Here is a 21,981-nt window from a genome sequence, read left to right on the forward strand (position 1 = left end):
AAAGACAACTGGCAGGTTTGTTCACCATTTCTCCTGTATAAAATCTCTTATAGAATATTTAAGTATGGTTTTCCAAACTTTCATGCCAGAACTATTTCAGTGAGATAATGCAAAAACGTTAATGAATAAGCTTTTTATTTGTTAGAAAACTCAAAAATAACCATGAGACATCTGGGTTTTCCAGACGTGAGAATGCATTCTTTTTCTTTTTTCAAGTTATGTTTTTCACAAACTCCTGTATATATATTAATTGCCACAAACATTTTATTAGACCAACTGGCAAGAAAAGGGAACACATTACTTATCCTAAGTAGCACCTATATCAAAGTTTCTGTTCTATATCTTCTTGTCTTCCACAGGGTTGATGGTTATAAACAGCAAAATCTTTTTTTATTGTATGCTTATTTGCCAAAAGATTAGAAACAGATTTATTGTGAAACCTTTGAGAACTGGGCAGTAAAAATTTTCATCCACAGGTTTTTTTCATATTTAAGCTTTTGTATCCATTGTTTTCTAGCATTTTTTAACATGTAGTATTTTGATATCTAAAATGATACGCTTATTAAGAAAGTACTTTTTTTGAATTAAGAGTAATCCATGGACAATTGTCTTATGTGATATTTAAAGGAGGTAGGTGGTGAGAAAAATGTAGTTTATATAAATGAGCTTTTCTGTGTGATTATTATATTATGTTCCCCAAGACATTCTATCTTAATCTTAACCATGTTTTCAAAACCAGTGGTTTAAAATAATCAGTGTTTAATATTACTCTAGTGTCCAAGATACAAAAATGCAATTATTATAAAATAGCCCTGTCTTATTACACATTCATGCTTTAGTGCAATAAACTTAATGAAAACAATCTATAAAGTAATACAGTAAATAAATGCATGCAGTGAAAATAACCAAATAAAATCAAAATGGTTCCTCAGGTCACTCTATATTTCAAGATATCTTCATTAATGAAAAAAGGAGAAATAAACCAAAAAAATGAAAAGCAAGATGTATTTTCAATTCTGCTATACAAAAAAATTTGTGCAAAAAGAAGAAAATTACGTCCAATGTCTGAAAGACCGTGTACATAATTCATTCAAAATCTGTTCAAATTTTTAAAACTCCAGAGAAGCTGTAATTTATACAATTTTACAGTGGTTTCAAATTATTCTGATCGTTTATATCTGGATAAATTTCAATAACACAAAGGCCATCTTTTCTAGTAAAAAATAATTCTAATTCACATTATTTGAAACGACATACAAAAATTATAGGCAATTTCTAAAAAATTATTGTGTACATCTAATGGAATGTAGAATTTCAAGGATAACACTAGGAAAGCTACTGATTTAATTGAAATAATAAATATTACTTGGAAAACTGATTGTCTGTTTATTATAAAATAAGAATTGAAATATTTAATTAAAGGGTTGCATAGCAACAAAGGGATACAAAATTCTATTGCAACTACAGATATAAAATTAAGAAATATATTTTTCATTCATTTAATAGATGTGGTTTCATGAAGGTTTTTCTTATTAAAAGTCTCCTTTGTTTTACTCTACTATGAACACATTTCTTAATACAAAATTATTCATTTTGAGTTCTATAAATGGTTGTAGATTTATTAGAAACTGTTTTTTGAAAATAATTTATCTAACCAGGGCAAACAGAATGACTAGATTCACAGATCATATGTCCAAAATTCACAAACCAGTGACTACAAATTGCTGGATGAAAAAAAACCTAAAAACACATTATAGGTTAGCATGGGGTTAAGCATAATTAAATGTTTGATATTGCATATCATTTTAATTTCTAATATGGATACGAATGCCCTATAAATGAAAGCATGGGATAAAAATGACACTTGTCATTGGCTTGATTTAGCTATGGTACTAATCATGATTTCATTAATCATGATCCATTGAAAAAGGTCCAATTTGGGGAATACCAACCCAATATTAAAAAACATGATTCACACAATATAGTGGCTGGATTCAAATACAGAATACAGGTTGTCCTTTGGTTACAACAGCAATGGGGACTGAAATTGCCATTATTAAGTTAGATAGTCATAAAGCATTATGTCATGTGACTGCATCACTTAGTGATAGTCCCAGTTGCCATTGTTAAATCAGAATCATGTGGGTCACTAAATGAGAGTTTCACAGGACTGCAACTTCTGACTTCCTGCTGGCTTCCCCATTGACTTTGCTTGCAGTGAAGTTGGCAGGGAATATTGGAAATTACAATCATGTGATTGGAGGGGTGCTGCAATGACCAGAATTCTGAGGACACATTGTAAGCCCCCTTTGTTCAGTGTTGTCACATGTTTGAATGGCTATTGAATGAGTGATTGTAACTCAAGGGCTATTCATTAGCCAATGTAAACCACATTATGGTTTAATATGAGAAGCTAGTCACTGGCAGCCTTCAAACACTGCTAGTTTAATTTTTCAAACAAGCTACTGTGATCTAAATCAAACATAATGCTAAGTCTTGGCATTTAGAAACATCAATGTCTAAGCCAAAAATTACAAACCCATTGTGGTTTATCTGCTTATGGCTTAGTTCAGACAACACACTAATTATGTGAAGTATTTTAGAACTGTATTGTATGAATTCAGCAGTATGTTTGGTTGTAGATGTTTGGCTCAAGCTTTTTCCATCTCAGCAAGTATTAAGATGTGTCGATATGCTGATTGGAGAATTCTGGGAACAGCTGAGGTTGAGAAACACTGTTTTGGCTTAATAAAATATGCATTTGGGTATAGCGTGAGACCAATAGTGAAATTTTCATCCTACAGAAGTATAATTAATTTTCCTAACATTTCATCACCATGTGTTCAGAATAGTCAAACTGCTGAGACAGAAAACATTTCACTTAAAAAACCATGATTAAATATATTTCTTAAAACCCAGAAATACTTTTGCCCTTTACTACTTAATAAATTTGCAGCCACAGTGTTGAGTGTTAGTACATTTTTAAAAAATTTGAATGGCACTTCCTGTTAAGAACTTCACAGAAGATACTTATTGCAAACACCTCTTTATACAGCTGGAAAAAATCTCCAGTAAAATATTTGAATATAAATCTCTAAAACCCTCTAGTTCATATTGTAAATAGATTCATTTACAAAGGTCTCCCTTATTTATTACATCTCTGCTGAAATCACAGTTTCATTATGCCCATGAATACTAGAATCTAAAGATGGTTGTTTGGAGTCAATTTTGTAGGGTTTTTGAGTCTTGTTTCCAAAAACGGTTATGCTAATGCCACCTGGATGATTTGGCACTGACATATGAGACAGCAAGGGGATATTGGCATCCTGATTGGATCCTGAAGAAGGCAAGCTGGTCACATGACCGGTACTTGTTGATCCACTTGCACTGCTTGGTGAACGACTCTTGGGTGGAGGACAGTGCTGAATGACCCTTGGTGGACCCGCCGGTTGGTAGTGGGCAGCAGGAAAAGCAGCATATCCAGGAGGTATCGGATATCCATTAATAGGAATATATCGCTGGTTTTGAGGTATTGGTGGGCCAAGAAATCCAGTTATTTGGCCCTGTGGCATACTTTGTGCTGGAAATATGTAGTTAGGGTACCTGGGATTGCTTAGGTTGCTAACTGGGCTTGCGCTGAGAGATGTAGTTTGAGTGGTAGCATTTCCACCAGAAGGAGTAGTAGAGCTAGTATGACTTGATATCCCTTCCCAAGAGCGCAGTCTGGCATGGATATCTTTGAATTTTGGTCTCCTAAACGGCAGCTCATGCCAGCATTCTGACATCAAGCTGTACATTCGGGGAGGGCAGTCTTCAGAGCACGGTAAAAGCTGTCGTTTCCGGACCATATCAATGACTTCTTGGTTACTAAATCCATAATAGGGCTGAAGACCAAAACTAAAAATCTCCCACAAGACAACACCAAAGGACCAGATGTCTGAATCAGAAGAGAATTTTCCATATAAAATTGCCTCTGGTGGCATCCAACGAATAGGCAGGAGGGATTTATTTTGAAGTCTGTAATAATCGGCCGAATAGATTTCTCTTGACAGTCCCAAATCAGAAATCTTCACATGGAGTTGTTCTCCAATTAAAATATTGCGAGCAGCCAGATCCTTATGGACAAAAAAATGACTCGACAAGTATTCCATTCCTGCTGCAATCTGAACAGCTATGTGCAGAAAATCAGCATGGTCCAAACTGGATTTTACCGTACCATCTTCATCACTGCTACATCCAACATCTGAATGTGGAGATCGCATAATAAGAAATTCATGGAGGTCTCCTTGGTTCATATATTCAAAAAGCATGCAGACTGGTTGCTCTTGGGTCACAATCCCAAGAAGACAAACGATGTTTGGGTGATGTAATTCTGCCATCAGTGAGGCTTCTTGCTGGAATTCTGCCCACTGTTGTGGATTATTACAGTCCTTAAGGGTCTTTATTGCAACCAACTGAGCATGGTCCATTCCTGGTAAATAAAGATGTCCCTTATAGATTTTTCCAAAAGCACATTCACCCAACTCTTCCATAAATCGGACGGCAGAAAGGGGCAGCTCTTTGGCTTTGCTCTGTTAGAAAGAAGAAAATACATGAATATAGTTTTGAATGGTCTTAGATATGGTAATACTGGACGACATTGAAAAAGTGAACTACGATGTTTGTCATGAAAACTTCACAATCTTGTCACATACACTTTTATTTGATAGGCAAAATTTTCAAGGAAAGTATTATCTTGGGTAGGCATATTTTTCTTAGCTGTGGGGAATGCACAGTTGTTCATCAGTAGCTTGGATTGCCAATTTGTGTGGATTTGTGCTGACCTCAAATACATCTAAAACCATGAGTCAATGCCTTGCCCGTAGCCATACATAATCCATTCCCAAATAGACATTGTCTCCTTATCTTGATAGGAAAGAAAGTTGGCTAGGGGAGCAGTCCCCAACCTGTGTGGCTTGGGGGCCTGGCTGGGGTGGGGGAGTGGAACTGGGCTTCGCAAGCAGCAGGCTGGGATGCATGCAAGCCCACATAGCCTTTATGCAAGTGGGTGGACCGGGGCGCTCACGTGTGAATTCCTGCTGCTCACGCAAATTGAGTTGCGTGCACACGCTCCAACCAACCAATTCCAAATAGGTCGTTGGCTGAGACCCGGAGGTTGGAAATCCCTGGACTAGGGGTTTTTATTCAAGATGTGCTTTGTAGCTGTTTTCTTTCTTTCTATCCCCCCAGCAATAGGAGAGAAGAAAGGTAAAGATGACTTGGATAGAATCTTGAACAGTCATTGGAAGCACTCCCCCACCCTTAGCCTACAGGTAGTCTTTGACTTGTAATAATTCATTTAATGACCATTCAAAGTTATTATGGTGCTGAAAAAAATGACTTATGACTGGTTCTTGCACTTATGACTACTGCAGAGTCCCCACAGTTACATGATAAAAATTTGGGTGGAAGGCAATTGGCATATATTTATGATGGCTGCAGTTTTTCAGGGCCATGTGATCAGCATTTGTTACTTTCTCAGGCAGCTTCTGACAAGCAAAGCCAATGGGGCAAGCCAGATTTGCTTAATGACCACGGCAATTAGCTTAACGGCAGCAGTGATTATCTTAACAACTGTTGCAAAAAAAGATCATAAAATCAGGCACCACTCACATAAGGACCACATCCCTTAGCAATGGAAGTTCTGGCCCCAATTTTGGTCATAAATTGATAACTATCTGTGGTTGTCATAAGGTTGCTGGAAAGAAGGGAAAAACCACTGGGGAAGTGGGTTTTCAACAACTCATAGCAGAGTTGCTAGGGAGAAGAAGGGCAATGGCAAGGCTTCATTCTTCTGAGTGATCCTATTTAGGTCATTGGCTTTCTTTGGGGGAAATAAATAATTTGCAGCAGAGCCACTATGAATGCTGAGCTGAATGCTCACATCCCTTAGGAATGTGACTGATCCTTCATTCTTATCTCATTTATAATTCATTATGAAGAAGGAAGGAAGGAAGGAAGGAAGGAAGGAAGGAAGGAAGGGTAATTGAAAGTGGGACACATAAAATAAATTGTAATTTTCCTGATCATTTTATGTGTTTTAGATAAATACTGGGTGAATTAATATATTGTAGTGGCATTTGAATAAGCAGTTATCTGACTGCAGGATGGTGGGAAATTAGATGTATTGTTGCAAAGCAGATGGTTTATATTATACAAATCCTTTAGGCTAAAACTTATTTAGGTCTGGCATATTGTAAATTATATTTTAGTAATGAAAGTGAAATGACCTCTATCTGACCTCAAGCAGGGCTGTCTGTTTTAACCAACCTGGTGGAAAAACTGAAAGAAAATGAAGTCATAAAATTTGGCAGAAAGGGGTTCATTTGGAGTTAAGCAGTTATAAATCTGCTTAGCTTTTGTTTGACAGGTATTTGTCACTTGGTGGTGTACAAGATGCATAGAAGTGTAAAAAACAGAGGAGACATTGTGCCAAAGAAAACCAAGTACAAAGGGAGTTTATCCCACTCCGTCTTTATCAGTCACTTCTATTACATTAATGACAACAAATTCAATTTATGATACAGAAGAGGATAATTAGGGGGGAAATCCTTAATGTGTAGGAAGTGTACATTAAATTAGGGATTACTCTCTAATATGTTGTGCTTAAGATGCCAGCTTAACAATAGAATTATGTGTGTCTACTCAAGGAAGTTGATAGGGTTCAAATGGGCTTACCATCAGGGGAAATCAGGCAAATCTACAGTACGACTACCAGTCCAGGGCTACAAAACTCCACTAAATGCCAGAAGAATTGCTTTCTATATTTCTTTGCTGCCCCCAGGTTTTGCTGAGCAGATTGGACAGCTCTACCTAACCCCTTTGTATTCAAATTTTGGGGGACGTATTTTCTTTACTCAGTCATGATCTATCAAAACGAAGTATTGTTTTATTTTTAAGAAACTTCTGACATCACAACCAGAGATAAGGCAATAATAAGAGTGATTTTCATAAAAAGGTGAAATGCAGCCAGATAAGAGGCATCACCAGGAATGGCAGAGCCCCCAAAGAACTAAGATTTTTTAAGCTTAAAATAAAGGTGTCTCATTTTTATGCATCAGACTTGATTCACAGTACCTTTGGTTTATAGGAATTGAGCATAGACATCTCTACGTTCTGTCCTCTGACATGCTTAGGCTGCCTTTGCACGGGTGGCGAAGATGACTTCTGGTTATTTCGGCAAATACAGATGAAGAAAAACAGTAAGGCAATAGCCAGAGGAATTGTAACACTGGGCACCAGTATATAAAGGATTTCCATTTTATTCTTTTCCTTGGAGTCCTTTGGATCTAAATTCAGAGGAAAGAGAGGGGGAAAGCAGAAGTGTTTTTTTAAAAAATGCAATTATTATAAACAGTAAATTTTTGTATATAAGGATGTGTAAAGCCTATTGCGTATTTTCATGCTTATTTTATTTCCTGAGCAAGCAGCAACAGCAGAAACAATAGCAGAGGTTCTCTCACTTGTGACCTTTGGGCTATCAAATTTGACCTCATTTAAATCAATCAATCCATGGCTATCTACAGGTAGCCATAAATTCAACTGGGAAATCTTAGCTTATTCAGCAACAACTCTCCTTCAAGCAATAAACTTCAAGGAGCACCTTTAATATTACTAACAAACACTGACTTTATTGTTACATTTTAAGCATCTCTGAAAGGTCTGACACATGCCACCGTTGTGTGTTTCAACAATAAAGAATTGCTACGTATAAAGTGAGATAAGCTAGATAAAACAATATCCATTTCCACAAACTGAGGATATTTGTTTTGCAATCAGCCATATAAACACGTGACAAAAAGATGAATCCTTGGGCATTACATAACAACAGTTTTCTATTCATGTTTGTCTAAAGGCCAATGATAGTTTTGCAACACTAAAGTGTCTTGCTACAGGAGGAAAAATCAGCTTTCTCTGCAGAGTGTGGGTTTATGTAAGTAACATTACAAAAACGTTCAACAACAATGCCAATGGTGCAATACATAAATGTCTGTCTGTCTGCAAAGCTCTTCCAGTGAAGAGTGAATTTTGTCAAATCTTTTGTTTTTAAATTATAGTGGAAACTTGCCAACAAATATCTTCGGCGAATCAAATTTGGTGGAACCCTTTTCAGATCCTTCAGGTAAAAACTACATGGAAAATGGTATTACAGCAAAAGAACCAAGAACCTGAAGGTAGGAGACTGTATTATGTTATACTTCTTCAGACAGAATTTCATTTTTAAAAATCAAATGCAACTTAATCCTCAAATCTTTTTTTCCTAATTGTATTCTTACATATGGAGCTGCAACCCAAACCAGCATTTTGATCCTTTATTTAATCCATTTTTTAATAATAAAGTCAGTGATCTTCTGCACTGTTGATCTTGCAAGAAGTTAACTCTGGGGTCTGCTGTTCCTTCTAGATTGCTAACAGCTGATCTCTTTCAATATGTAGCACTTTCTTAGGCAGCCATAATAAATGCTTTAGGGATTTCATACAACAAGCTGAGCATTTGGGTAGTTTAGGCTACTAAACTACTAAAAGCAGTGAGTGGGAGTTTGAGCACTACTGTAAGGTATTTTGATGTGCAAAGTCAGGAAAACAAGATATAAACTCCCAAGAGATCTCAGGAAATGTGAGCTCCCAAGACAAGAAACCACATGTCACAGTGATGAAAGAAATAAGCTACAGAATAACACCACAATTGCTGGATGCATTGAGAATAAGTCAGATATTTGAAATTTTGGCAGCAAAATTTGCATTTCATCTTTTTAGTTCTTTTTAATTGGGCAAATGGAAGATGTAAGACAAGGTCTATACCCCTGATGCCAGAAGTGGCATGCAAAGCCATGTTGCCTGGCACAAACAGTGTTGCCAGATCCTCTTCTGGGTTTCTGGTGCACATGTGTGCACGATGATCAGCTGGCCTTCATGCACGTGGCCGTGCCGAAACAGGAAGAGCAGGTCAGCTGATTGTCGGGCATACATGTGCGTCAGTAACTGGAAGAATAGCTGGAAGAATGAACCAGAAGCTCATTTTCCAGTGCGCACATGCCGCCTGGGCAACTCCTCTTCCAGGTTGCTGCTCAGACAAGCGCGCATGCACCCGCTCCCTTTTTGGCACTCGGTGCCAAAAAGGTTCGCCATCATTGGTCTATACTAAAGGCAAGGCAGCATATCCAAAACCCTTTTCTTATAAAATAAGAATCTTGATCTTTTAGTAGTGTTTTACTTGCAAGCTTTAATGTTCCTCAATCTCTGCAATTACTTTGCTTCCTGATTGGTTGAATCATGTTTTTCTAACCTAGCTTAAGTTGTTCTACAAATTAAATTTTATAGCTTACGATTTCATTTTGGTTCATAATCCTGATCTGCAAGAAAAAAAACCCATAGTTTCTTAGATCTGTCAAGTTTGCAAAATTATTGATACCACAAGATGGCAGTAAAGATTTTTCTCTATGTTGCCATCTAGTGGTTATTGTTAGGTACTGAGGCATGTTATTGGAACTCATGCCATGCTTCACTTTTTAAAACTGGATAATCACTTATCACATTAAATGACACTATACAATTCTGGCTTATTCAAGAAATGATTGTTTCAAAAGTGGTACCTTACTTCAATGATTAATCCCCCCCCCCCTTTTTAAAAAAGGCCTGGTCTCCAGTGGTGAAATTCATTTTTTTTTGCTACCGGTTCTGTGGACATGGCTTGGTGGGCATGGCAGGGGAAGGATACTGCAAAATCTCCATTCCCACCTCACTCCAGGGGAAGGATATTGCAAAATCTCTATTCCCACCCAACTCCAGGGAAAGGATATTGCAAAATCTCCATTCCCACCCCACTCTGGGGCCAGAGAGAGGTGGTATTTGCCGATTTTCCAAACTAATCAAAATTTATACTGCCGGTTCTCCAGAATCTGTCAGAACCTGCTGAATTTCACTCCTGCTGGTCTCCTTAGCTTGGCTTAACGGAAATACTTAGCTTATGCTAATTTTTTAAATCATCAAATACTCTTCCTCTGAACCCATTTAGGCAGCTTTTCTGACTCCCTAAAAACATTTTAAATTGTTGCTTCTACACGGCTACTAGAAAGCGCTTGGGAAGTATTGCCATTTTTTCCAAAAACCTTGCTGTCATTTTTCTAACCACTTAATAAGAGGCTCTCAATAACATTTCAGACATAATAATGGTTATTTCGAGTCATGTTTCACACAATAGTCATTTGTTCAAATAAGCATGCTGAGCCAAAGAATTTTGTTTTGGGGCAAAAGTTTTAGATCTGCACATGCTCCAGATCTGGATTACAGGCCCCTGCTGGTTTTCAGAATTTTTCTTCCTGCTTTACCCTCCTGCCAAGTGAGGCCATTAGAAAACACATCTTTTAAATGGGAAGTAGCCACCAAACAGAAGACCACCAAGAGGCTCAATTTGGTCCATAAACAGGGGCTGTATTTAAATTCTGCAGCTGCACTTTTATTCCAAATTAAAATTGTCGGGGTAAGTCGATTCTATAAACATGTGATGAATGTGCCACATAGTCTGGCTCTGGAACTGCAGCCGACTGCAAAACACAACAAACAATCTCATTTCATTTTCATAAAAAGAGTTCATTATATTTACCACAGACAGGGATGTCACAAAGTTCGGACTTGAGATTTTCATCTAAGGTGAAGCACCAGGGTGCCTCTTTCTGATTGCCCGGGTTTCGGCAATAGGAATGGCCTCCATTCAGCTCCGGGTATCTGACAGCAGTGAATGTGTGGGTGTGGGGATACTGGGAGTTCCACGGCTGGCACTGTCGCCCAGATTTGGTTACACTGATGGTCCCCCGAAAGTCCACTCCTGTGCTGTTGAAACATTTGTGATCTGTAACAGAAAGATTATTTTTCTGTGATGCATTAAAAGAACACCATGCACACATGTCTATGGAGATTCTCGATCATCCAGATCATGGTTGTCCCAAAGGTGCTTCCCCCACCCCCCACCCCTTTCAAAAGAGAACTGGACTTCCTTGGTTGTTTTCCCCCTTGAAAATGTTTTGCTACTCATCCAAGAATCTTCTTCAGTTCTAACTAACTGGTGGGGAATGGAAATTGCATCTATACATATAAATGACAAGTTGCACCATATTAAATGTTCTCCCTGGATGAGTTTCTGTTCTTTCTTCTTGTTTATGACCTGAAAGTTAATCCAGTCCTACATATGGAGATGTAACAATACTCTTAAAAAGTTATACACTTCTTTAAAATAGATTTTAAAAATATAAAAAGAACTCAAAGCTTCCTAAAAATCTTGAAACTAATACCTTATCTTGGCAGGAGACATTTTGAGACTTAATATTTATTAAGCTGTTTTAGAAATAAAGCCACCTGAAATTATTTTTGTTTAAACTATTTGTGAGCTAACATAAACTCAGTATTAAGGCCAGTAACAGAACTTGGGACTGCCATACTGCATAGTAACTGGAGTACAATAAACAATCTTTTAAAATTATTTTTATGCCATATATCTCCCTTACAAAGTGACGGCACTAGTGTTTATTTCAATGGAATAGCTAGAAGATATTTTAATGAACAAATCACGATATACCAGACATTAAATTGAATAAAAAGATATACAAATAACGGCTGATTTAAAATATTAAAAGCTTTCTTCTAACAATGAATCCCTACAAATTTTATTCCATAGTCATGATGGTAATGCTCATCTCCATTTCTCTTCCATCAATATCTCTGATAAATGAAATCTGCTTGGTGAACGATATTGGCTAAAATATTCAGACTTCGACTCTATCAACTGTGTCCTTGATCTGTTTTAGGGATAACTCACATACAAGGCAACGTAATTGCCACTTACTTTTATTGATTGGATCTGCCATAGGGATGCCAATACGGATACAGTTAATAGCCTCAGGGCTATCAGGCTGGGGAAGATCTTCACAATTCGGCAGCTTCAACCGCATCAAAATCATAGGATTGGATCTTGCAAATATGTATTCAGTTTGGCAAAGCACGTTTTCCAGAATCTCACACTCATCCCGGCACAGATCTCGTGGTTTTGCAACAGAAGAGGTCTCATCACAATATGGGAAAGCATAATGGCACAGCGATGGAATAGCAAACTGCGAACATTTATCCGATAAATGACTGGAAGTTCCAATCATTGTGAAGGCAGCTGCAACATACAAATACCAAATCAGTTAAGATAGTAGCCAATTTATAGTAGAACAAATGCACTAATAACTATTTCCAAATAAAGACACAATAAGAAGTATCGTTTTTGGAGAGATAAGCATTTTTTAAAAAAAAAATAACCTTTTTTGTATTCAGAATACTCTGCTAAATGCAGTTTATATTAGCATCTGCTTTTCTTTCCATTGATTGAACTGGGCTGACTTAATCAAAGAGTGGTTAACTAATCAAGTAGGCCCCAATATTTATTGTTTGGTAAGTTCTGGTACGTGATCTTGCTTTTAAAAGAAAATTATGCAATTGTAGATCCACAAGTAAGTAAGATTAAGAATTAAATTTAATCAATTGTGTATTCTAAAAACATGACTGAAATCAGAATAAAATTATGATAAATGCATTGTTTTTCAACATGCTCATTAGAAAAGCTAAGAATACAATTAAAATAATATTCAGGGCTGCTTTTTTCCTATCTTTCCTAAAGTTTCATTTTTCATTGCAGCTTTTCAAAATGAGTAAGATCTCTTTTCTTCTAAATATATGTTAAGTGCCATGGAGTATATTCAGTTGAACATGTAAAATTAACATAAAATGCATTAAGGATTTGAAATCCAGAATTGTAGATTATAACAGGGACAATCTAACTGAAAATAAGAGAAAGCATTTTTTTAAAACTTACCAGTAATTTGATTTTCTATTTCTCCTTGCATATGCAGAGATTCCATATAAATAGTTCGATTTCCAATAAATCTTGCACATGCAATTCCCCGGTATGGTTGACAAAATCCATCCTCTTCATATTCATCCCTAAAATCAAGCAGGCATAATGTATAACATAAGACTGTATTGTTAAAGGGCCACTTTGGTGCGGTAGTTCAGGAGTTAACTAGGAGTGAGGAAACCTTAACTCAGGGCTGTCAAACTCATGGCCCATGGGTCATATGTGTCACATGCTGGCCATGCCCATGCCTCTTTTTGTGAAGGGGGAAAAAGTAATAATGCATCACATGACACTGCAGTGACAACACAAGTTTGACAGCCCTTTCTTAACTGGGTCTGCCTTTGTCTCTCAGCCCTAGGATGGAGATAATAGCCAACCACTTCTGAAAATGTTATCCTAAAAATTGCAATAATTTATCCAGGTCCCTAGGAGTCAAGCTTTACTTGAAGGACTGTAACAAAAACAGTACTATTATTACTAGAATTGTTCACAAAAAAATCAATACATATTAAATAGAAAGCATTCCAAATTGTCAATTAATATTTTCTCAGCTCCAAATCATTCAGAATTGCTGTAGTAGCTGAAAACCATCACAGTCTTAAAAGCCTCATGAGTATCGATATGGTTATATAAAGTGACTGTAGCAAAGCATTAGCTTATGATGCATCCTTCATTGTAACCATATTCCACATTGTCCAAGGAATCTTTTTTAGATATTCTACTAAATCAAGTTAAGTAATTCCATCTTTTCTCCCAGTTTTCTCCAGTGTTTTGATAGCCATGATGGATAGCTGAGCCCAGCTAGAGTTGCAGTGGCAAAGTTGTAAGCAAGGTTTACAGCATTCCTACACAATGCTACTCAGCTTTATTTGATCTTACTCAATGATCTTTTGCAATGAAGAATGTGGCAGAGAAAGTTTTACAGCTGGGTATGTCTTATGCAATGTAAATAAAAACTGATATTTGAAACTGGAATGAGCTACAGTTGCTTTAAGAGGAGAGGTATCAGGATAAATCTTGGATTACTATACAGTAATATGCTTTTAACTCTTTGGCTTATGTGGTGAACCTATAAAAGAGACTTAAACATGGAACTCTGGCAATGTTGAAAAGTTACATTTCCCCCCTTTTTATATATTAAGAGAGACCAGCACTAACACAATCCAAAGCCTATTAATCAATGCAGTGTCACTTTTATTATCCAGCAGTAGGAGTAATGATTTTCCTACTGCCAATGTAATGCCATAAATTGGTGAGGGTGTCATCACAATCTGTACATGGACCAAAAATGCTTTTGGTTTTATCCAGTAATAGATCATGGTTGTTTTTATATGGGTTATACACTGACTAAGAAATAAAGTCCTGTTTTTTTTCCCCCTAATAAATCATTAAGATGCACACATTCTCATTTCTAGGTTATCTATTCAATGTTTTAAACCTTTGGTCTTGGAAATAACAACAATACTTTCTAACAATAATGCCAAGACACTCCCACTAACACTGATAGGGCAAGCCACTAGAATATAATTTGGGAGCAATATTCCCACTCCCTACCAGCACTGATGACATTACCTAATTTGGTAATGAAATGTCTGCAAGAAAACCATCAAGTTCAGAGAGAACCAAGGACTCCGCCTAACAATAATACTACTTCATTTTGACCATAATTCCTTAGAGCTTTGGGTAGCTCCGACCCTTTGGAACGATCTCCCCGTGGAGATTCGTACCCTCACCACCCTCCAGACCTTCCGCACAGCCCTCAAGATCTGGCTATCCCGTCAGGCCTGGGGTTAAAGATTGTAATTCGTCCCCACCCAAATGATGAATGTTGTTTCTATTTTTTAATTATGTACTGTTTTTATATGTCACTGTTTGTATTCCCTTCCCCACAAGTTGTAAGCCGCCCTGAGTCCCCTCAGGGAAAAGGGCGGCCTATAAATAAACTTACAAATTACAAATTACAAATTACAAATTCCATTACATTGAATTGTATTAATTCAATAATATTGCAATAATAATAATAACAACAACAACAACAACAACAACCCCTCCAAGGAGCTTTACCTTGTCGTGGTGGAGGGGCTTGCACGCTCTAATGATCCTAAGGGATATGCTGAACAGGTACAACCATATCAGACAGGTCTTAGGTGAAGGGCCAGACAAAATTTGCTCCACAACCCATTCAAATATGGTGAATATGAAAAAAATGAAATTTATGCCGGCTGAACCATTGCCCAGATTAACAAGGGTTCTGTTGGATGCTATGGCTCCTGGGCATTCTGCGCAAACTGAGCTACAGGGCTCAGCTCCCTCTGCTACGCAACCAGGACATGGATCTGACAAGCTACTGGAAGAAAAAGTGAAAAATCTGGACTAGGGAAGAAAACATCTCTATTAGGAAAGCTTACTATCAGTCTGAGCCAGCAAAACGTGGATTTCAAAAATGAATGTATCAGATTTGGAAGATGAACCACACGGACTGTGATATCAGTGAACAAAGGCTAATGGACCAATGACATGTAATTCTAAGCCACAAATTTTTCACTACAGCAGAATTAATAGGAATCGAAGAGAAAGCAACTAATGGTTTGAGTATACTAACAAAGAAGAGTAACAAGAATGATTTGCAGACTCAAAAGCAAACTGCGGAAGAAAGGGAGGAAGAAGATGCTGAAATGGATGAAGATAAAGAACAAGGAAGCACTAAAGAACAAACACCAACAGATATTTCTCAATAAGCTGAGAAAATAAAGCACCAAATGAAAGATGCTGAAAGAACACGTTTGCCAAAGCTGAATCAGTGAACCGGAAAGAATTGAGAAAGGTACTAAAAAAAGTCAATGAGGCTGTCAAATCATTCAAACCACTACATTAGCTGAAACAAACCAGCTGATGTATGCAGCAGTCTTCATAACCACCAAAGAATTGGGTTTGAAAATACAAAAGAACCAAAGAGGCAAGAAGAGGAAGCCTAAATGGAAAATTCGGTTGGAATTGAAGATCAAAAAAATTCATCGAGACTTGAGCAACTTGAAGAACCTAAGGCAAGGTCAGCTAAAGAACAAGCAGGTCAAAAGCAACCTGGAAGCAAGATACGATTTGGAGAATAAAGAGATTGTGATAGTAATTGAAAAGCTGAAGCAGAGGGTTGTTACTGTTGCTGAAAAGATTAAAAGATATGAAAACCGGGTAACTCAATTCAAGGAAAACCCACAGTTCAGAGTAAATCAGCACCAGTTTTATAAGAGCTTAGAAAGTGGAGATGGAGTAACAACAAATGAAAAGCCTGATAAAGAGAAAGCTCTGAAATTCTGGAAGAATTTGTGGGAAAACAACAAGAAGCACAACAGAAATGCAAAATGGATCAAACAGATTGAGGATTCTATTAAAATGCGTAAAATGGAAGATGTGAAAATAACAAAAGAAATGGTGCAAAGACAGTCAAGAAAAGTGAAGAACTGTAGTGCACCTGGACCAGATGAGTTACATGGCTTCTGGTTGAAGGCATTTACAAGTGTGCACAAAAGATTGGCAGCCCAAATGAACCAGATCTTAAAAAAACCTGAAAATGATGAATGGATGACAACTGGAAGGACATTTTTGATCCAAAAAGATAAAGAAAAAGGAAAGGATCCTGGAAACTATAGGCCAATCACCTGTTTGCCAACAACATACAAGCTCCTTACTGGTATCATTGCAAACCAAATTTATGGATACTTGGAAAGAAATAACTTGCTTCCTGTAGAACAGAAAGGATGCTGCAAAATTCAAGAGGAACAAAGGACCAACTGCTGATTGACAAACTAATCCTAAAGAATTCAAAGAAAAGACGAACCAACCTGTTCATGGCTTGGATAGACTATAAGAAAGCATTTGATTCAATTCCCCATAGCTGGATCAAGAAATGCCTGAAAATCTTTGAAATCAGCAGCAACATACAAAAATTCATGGAAACTTCAATGAACCTCTGGAAAACGAAGCTTATAGCTAATGAAGAAGTACTGGGTGAAGTTGAAATTAAACGAGGCATTTTCCAGGGCAATTCCCTTTCACCCCTACTTTTTATACTCTCAATGCTACCACTGACAATCATTTTGAAGAAGATGAACTATGGATATGAACTTGCAAAGAAAGGACTGAAAATTTCGCACTTGGTGTACATGGATGTTTTGAAGCAGTTTGGTAAAACAAAAGCTGAACTGAATTTATTAATTGAAAGTACAAAAGAATTTAGCCAAGACATTGGTATGCAGTTTGGAATTGACAAATGTGCAACAATGGCAACCAAAGCAGGCAAGGTCATAGAAGATGATGGAATAGAACTTGAGAATGAAGAAATGATAAAGGCAGTAAAACCAGAAGAAGGCTACAAGTACTGGGGGATTTTAGAGGCCTCTGACAATGCATAATAAAGTCAAGGAATTAACTTCAGCCAAGTACATTTGACGAATTCGCAAGATATTAAAGTCCAAATTGAGTGGAGGAAACATCATAAAAGCCATAAATACCTGGGCTATACCTGTGATTCGATACTCTGCAGGAATAATTGACTGGACCCAGATGGAGTTGGACAATTTGGACAGAAAAACAAGGAAGCTTATGACAATGAATCATGCTTTGCACCCTAAAAGTGATGTTGACCGATTATATCTACCAAGAACAGAGGGTGGTCGAGGACTCCTACAAGTAAAACAGACTGTGGAAAAAGAAAAATACAGCTTGAATAATTACATCCAGAAAAGTGAAGAACCAACGATTAAGGAAGTAAATAAAGGAGGCCTTTTAAAGACAACTATGTCAAAAGCTGAATATAAGAAGGAAGTAATTGAGAAGCGAGCTGAAAATTGGAAAAACAAAGCTATGCATAGCCAATACTTGAAAAGTATTGAAGGCAAAGCTGACCAATAGCTAACTTGGAACTGGTTAAGATCAGGAGCACTGAAAAAAGAAACAGAAGGCTTTATTTTGGCAGCTCAAGAACAAGCCTTAGCCACAAACTGAATGAAAGCAAAAATTCAACATGTTACCACCAACAGCAAATGTCACCTCTATAATGAGAAAGACGAGACAGTTGACCACTTGATCAGTGGGTGCAGCAAAATTTCACAAACTGACTACCTACAACGCCATGACTGCGTTGCTAAGATCATTCACTGGAAATTGTGCCAAAAGTTTGGATTTGAGTACAGCAAAAACCACTGGGAACATCAGGTTCAGAAGGTTTTAGAGAATGAGAAAGTCAAGATCTTATGGGACTTCAGAATTCAGACTGACAGGCACTTGGCCCACAACACACCTGACATAACAATAGTTGAAAAGAAAAAAGTATGGTTCATTGACATTGCAATACCTGGAGGTACACGAATTGAAGATAAACAGCAAGAAAAAATCACAAAGTACCGGGACTTGCAAATTGAAGTTGAGCGACTGTGGAAAAAGAAATGGTTTGTTGTCCCGATTGTAATTGGAGCCCTTGGAGCAATACCTAAAGGGCTACCTCGCTATTTGGAAATTTTAAATTTATCAGACTTGAACATTCTGATTCTACAAAAAACCACCCTACTTGGAACAACTTATATCCTCCGACGTTACCTTAATAGTTCCTAGGTCCTTGGTTAGGACTCAAGCTGTTGAGCTACCAACCAGTCCCAAAGGCTGTGAATCTCACCAAAGATTAACCACATAATAACAACAACAACAACAATAATAATGCTATGAAATAATACAATTGTGTTCTATTAATAATTATATAACCATTGAACTTGCACCTAGAAACTGAATCCCCCAAGACAAGAAAGTTAGTTGCAGTGAAATCTCATTGACATCAATATCTCCAGCATTCTGATCATCAAGTCCTTCAACACTGATCGGTCAACTGAGTCACAATCTTTCTTACTACTTGGAAATATGTATCCAATTAAAAGAAAATTGTGCTATGGTAGTAAGAAACCACTAAGTTTTGCAAAATATTAATATATCATGTACCCACTTCTAGGATAGATGTCAGAGTGGTAGTTGAATCTTTATTTTTACTAAATGCTGGCTGGACTCATGGCATTGGCAAGGGAAGAAAGTGATATCACATGCACCCAATTATTATTGTACAAATTATAAATTGTGACATGCCTAATATAATTGTGGCTTGTATTGGAACGCTATGAATGTGCTAAACTATTACTTCGTTACAAAATGTTCTATGTTCCCTACCCACTAATAGGTGCCCATTCCTAATCCCAATGACACCCAAATGACAAATTGTAGTGTGATGTCACAGCACAAACTCCAGCCTTTCATATTTGCCCAGTGACTTTGTATGTGAATATGTAAGGAGAAGAGCTTATATCCCAATATACATTTGTTACTTGCTCTTCCCATGGATGCTTATGAACCTATCCATCTTCAGCAACTGAAAATTTAGGCAGTCCCTGACTTTACTTAAAATTAGAAGTGGTCTATATAGGTAGTCCTCGACTTACGGCCATAATTGAGTCCACAATTATTGTTGCTAAGCGAGACAGTTGTTAAGTGAGTTTTGCCCCATTTTATGATCTTTTTGACACAGTTGTTAAAAGAATTGCTGCAGACCATATGGACCCAGGACACGGCAACTGTCATAAATATGAACCAGTCATCAACCAACCTAATTGTGATCATGTGACCATAAGGATGCTGTAATATGTAAAAAATGGTCGTAAGTCATTTCAGTGCCATTGTGACTACAAATATTCACTAAATGAATGATTGTGTCGAAGACGAACCTGTATTACATGGTATATCTAAATTAACACAATTCCATATGAACAATCTAAGGCTGATTAAAACCCAGTTCTAATTTAGTGGTATATAAGGTATATTAACACAACTGACAATGTTACATTTCATTACAAGTAAATAACCAAGCAGATTTATTCAAAGTTAGAATCTTAAAATGTTTAGTTCAGAATCCTAACATTTCTAATGGGACTCATTCAGAATAAGGATTTGAGGATAGTGGTCTAATTATGATGACAATTCAGCATTGCAAGTCATTTTAGTATGTCTATTATATCTAAAATTGGCATAAGAAAGGAAATACACTTTGCTATTGAAAATGAGGTAGACTGAATGACTGTGTGAACCAATTAAAAATGCATAGACTCTATAATTTGGTAATCAAAGTGTCTTATGTATAACCTCATTATCTTTGACAAGTTTAAAACCATATCATTCTTTACAGACAATTAAAAGCTTGCATAAGAACTTCACTTCTGGATGCACCATCCAAATGTATTGTATGCCTGTAAAGTCCATGGTTTGGCGTCAGTTCTCAAAAAGCAGAAGATGACATTCCATTCCATGTATATCAGATAATTTGTGATCTAGATATTTACAGAGGAAATGTTAACTGTCTCAATCTAAATGTAATGCTATGAACAATTCTGGAAAATATGTCCTGAGTTGGGGCCAAATCTGCCTGAAAGTAATCTATTTACATTCTTAACTGCAATGCATTGCCATAATTACTATGGCTGTGAAGCGCTCCAGAAATAATTTTTATTTTACGATTTAATTGCAGGCCACAGTATATCACTTTTTGGAATCTCTCAAGAGAGATGTTCTTGCCAATGTCTGTAGTAGCACTTGTCTGCAACTCTTTAAAACAGTCACATCCTTTCACAGCACTGGTTAGCTGCTCACTGTTGCTGCCAGGGGATCCAAAGAAAAGATGCAGTTGTTTTAAAGAGCCGTAGACAATGACTACCTACATACAAGCTGGAAAGCACTTACTTTTATGAATCTGTTCGAAAACGTTGCCCAACTGTAGTAATTACTCCCTTTCAAAAGGGGGGTAAAAACTGTTGGAACAACAGCAGCTGTGACTACTTATGAAACAGCATTGGTAATACTGCTTGGATCTTTCTTGGCAGCTTTCTTACATAATTTTTCAATATGAACTGCACCTCATATGCTCACAGTTATGAAAAGGACAGGAAACGCTTAGAACTTACATTTTGTTTGACAGACTTATTTTAGTTCTTCCTGGAGGATGGCAAAGCCATTCAGTCTTAAGATAAAGAAATATACACAACTTAAAAGATCAGACAAATAAGATGCTCACTTATGGCTATTTTAGTGAACCATATCAAAAACTCCATCTTACATGACTGTGGTTGCTACATTTTCACTTGGAATTTGGCATCTGGTGCAGAAATGGACTTTCAGGGAATCTCAGCTTTTGTTAAAAACAAAAGAAAAGGAAGCCCAGAAAGCTGAAACCAACATATGGCCAAGAAAGTGAACCTCAACATTTTGAGATAGCTGGCCTAGATAATATTGAAAGCATTTGAGACAGAAACAAGAGAAATATCTAAAACACAATGCTAACCTGGATCACTGCAGCTACAAAGAACTTTATGGATCACTGAGCAAGAACTATGCAAATATACATATTGCATTTTGGGGACTTGCGTGATTTATTAAAAGTATAGAATCTATTTCAGTATATCCATTTAGATTTTTTGCTTTTTTTTTCAAACTAAATTTTTCCTTCTCCTTCGTTCTTCTCACCTAGGCTGGCCAATTTATCACTTGCCATCTAGGATCTACGATGCTCCATTGTTGCCAATAGCAATAAGAAATGATACCAGCTTTGAATATCAATTGATTTTAGAGTGACAGCTTCTTACAATGCAGCTGGATTTGGTACTACTTATCCGCTAATACCGGATGCTCCCAGTCAGTTGTCAGCCCAGGAAATGCCAATTAAACTGAAACATGAGAGCACAGAACTTCCTTTCTGGAACCAAGCAATGTTTTAGCCCTTAGGTTATTTTAAAACCTTACTAGATTCCTTTTAGTTGACACTCTATACCTTTTTAAAATGAGTTTCAATAACAACAATGAAGTGCAACAACTTTTTAGACAAGTTATAACTTTGTTGACCACCCAAATGGACATCCTTTCATGGTTTTGTTTTGGTTTTGTTGACATAAATAATATAGGTCTAACCTATCAGAGGTCATCTTTAGTAAAATATTCTTCTATTTTTACACATGCAAAATCTAGAGGTC

At 36.9% G+C, this 21,981-nt stretch overlaps 1 protein-coding gene across 1 annotated transcript in view; it reads right to left on the bottom strand.

The window, feature by feature from the left end:
* Positions 1-2,620: 2,620 nt before the first annotated feature.
* ROR1 (receptor tyrosine kinase like orphan receptor 1) overlaps positions 2,621-21,981 on the bottom strand; it is a 181,505-nt gene continuing 162,144 nt past the window's right edge. Inside the window, exons 5-9 of the mRNA XM_032218486.1 lie at positions 12,890-13,017; positions 11,879-12,196; positions 10,643-10,888; positions 7,117-7,328; positions 2,621-4,571 (exon numbers count right to left, since the gene is read on the bottom strand). Of these exons, the coding sequence (XP_032074377.1) occupies positions 3,153-4,571; positions 7,117-7,328; positions 10,643-10,888; positions 11,879-12,196; positions 12,890-13,017 (2,323 nt within the window). The 3' untranslated portion in view covers positions 2,621-3,152. The remainder of the gene's footprint in view (positions 4,572-7,116; positions 7,329-10,642; positions 10,889-11,878; positions 12,197-12,889; positions 13,018-21,981) is intronic.

Source organism: Thamnophis elegans, chromosome 5 (assembly GCF_009769535.1).
Source record: "Thamnophis elegans isolate rThaEle1 chromosome 5, rThaEle1.pri, whole genome shotgun sequence".
In the NCBI taxonomy this organism is placed as follows: Eukaryota; Metazoa; Chordata; class Lepidosauria; order Squamata; family Colubridae; genus Thamnophis; species Thamnophis elegans.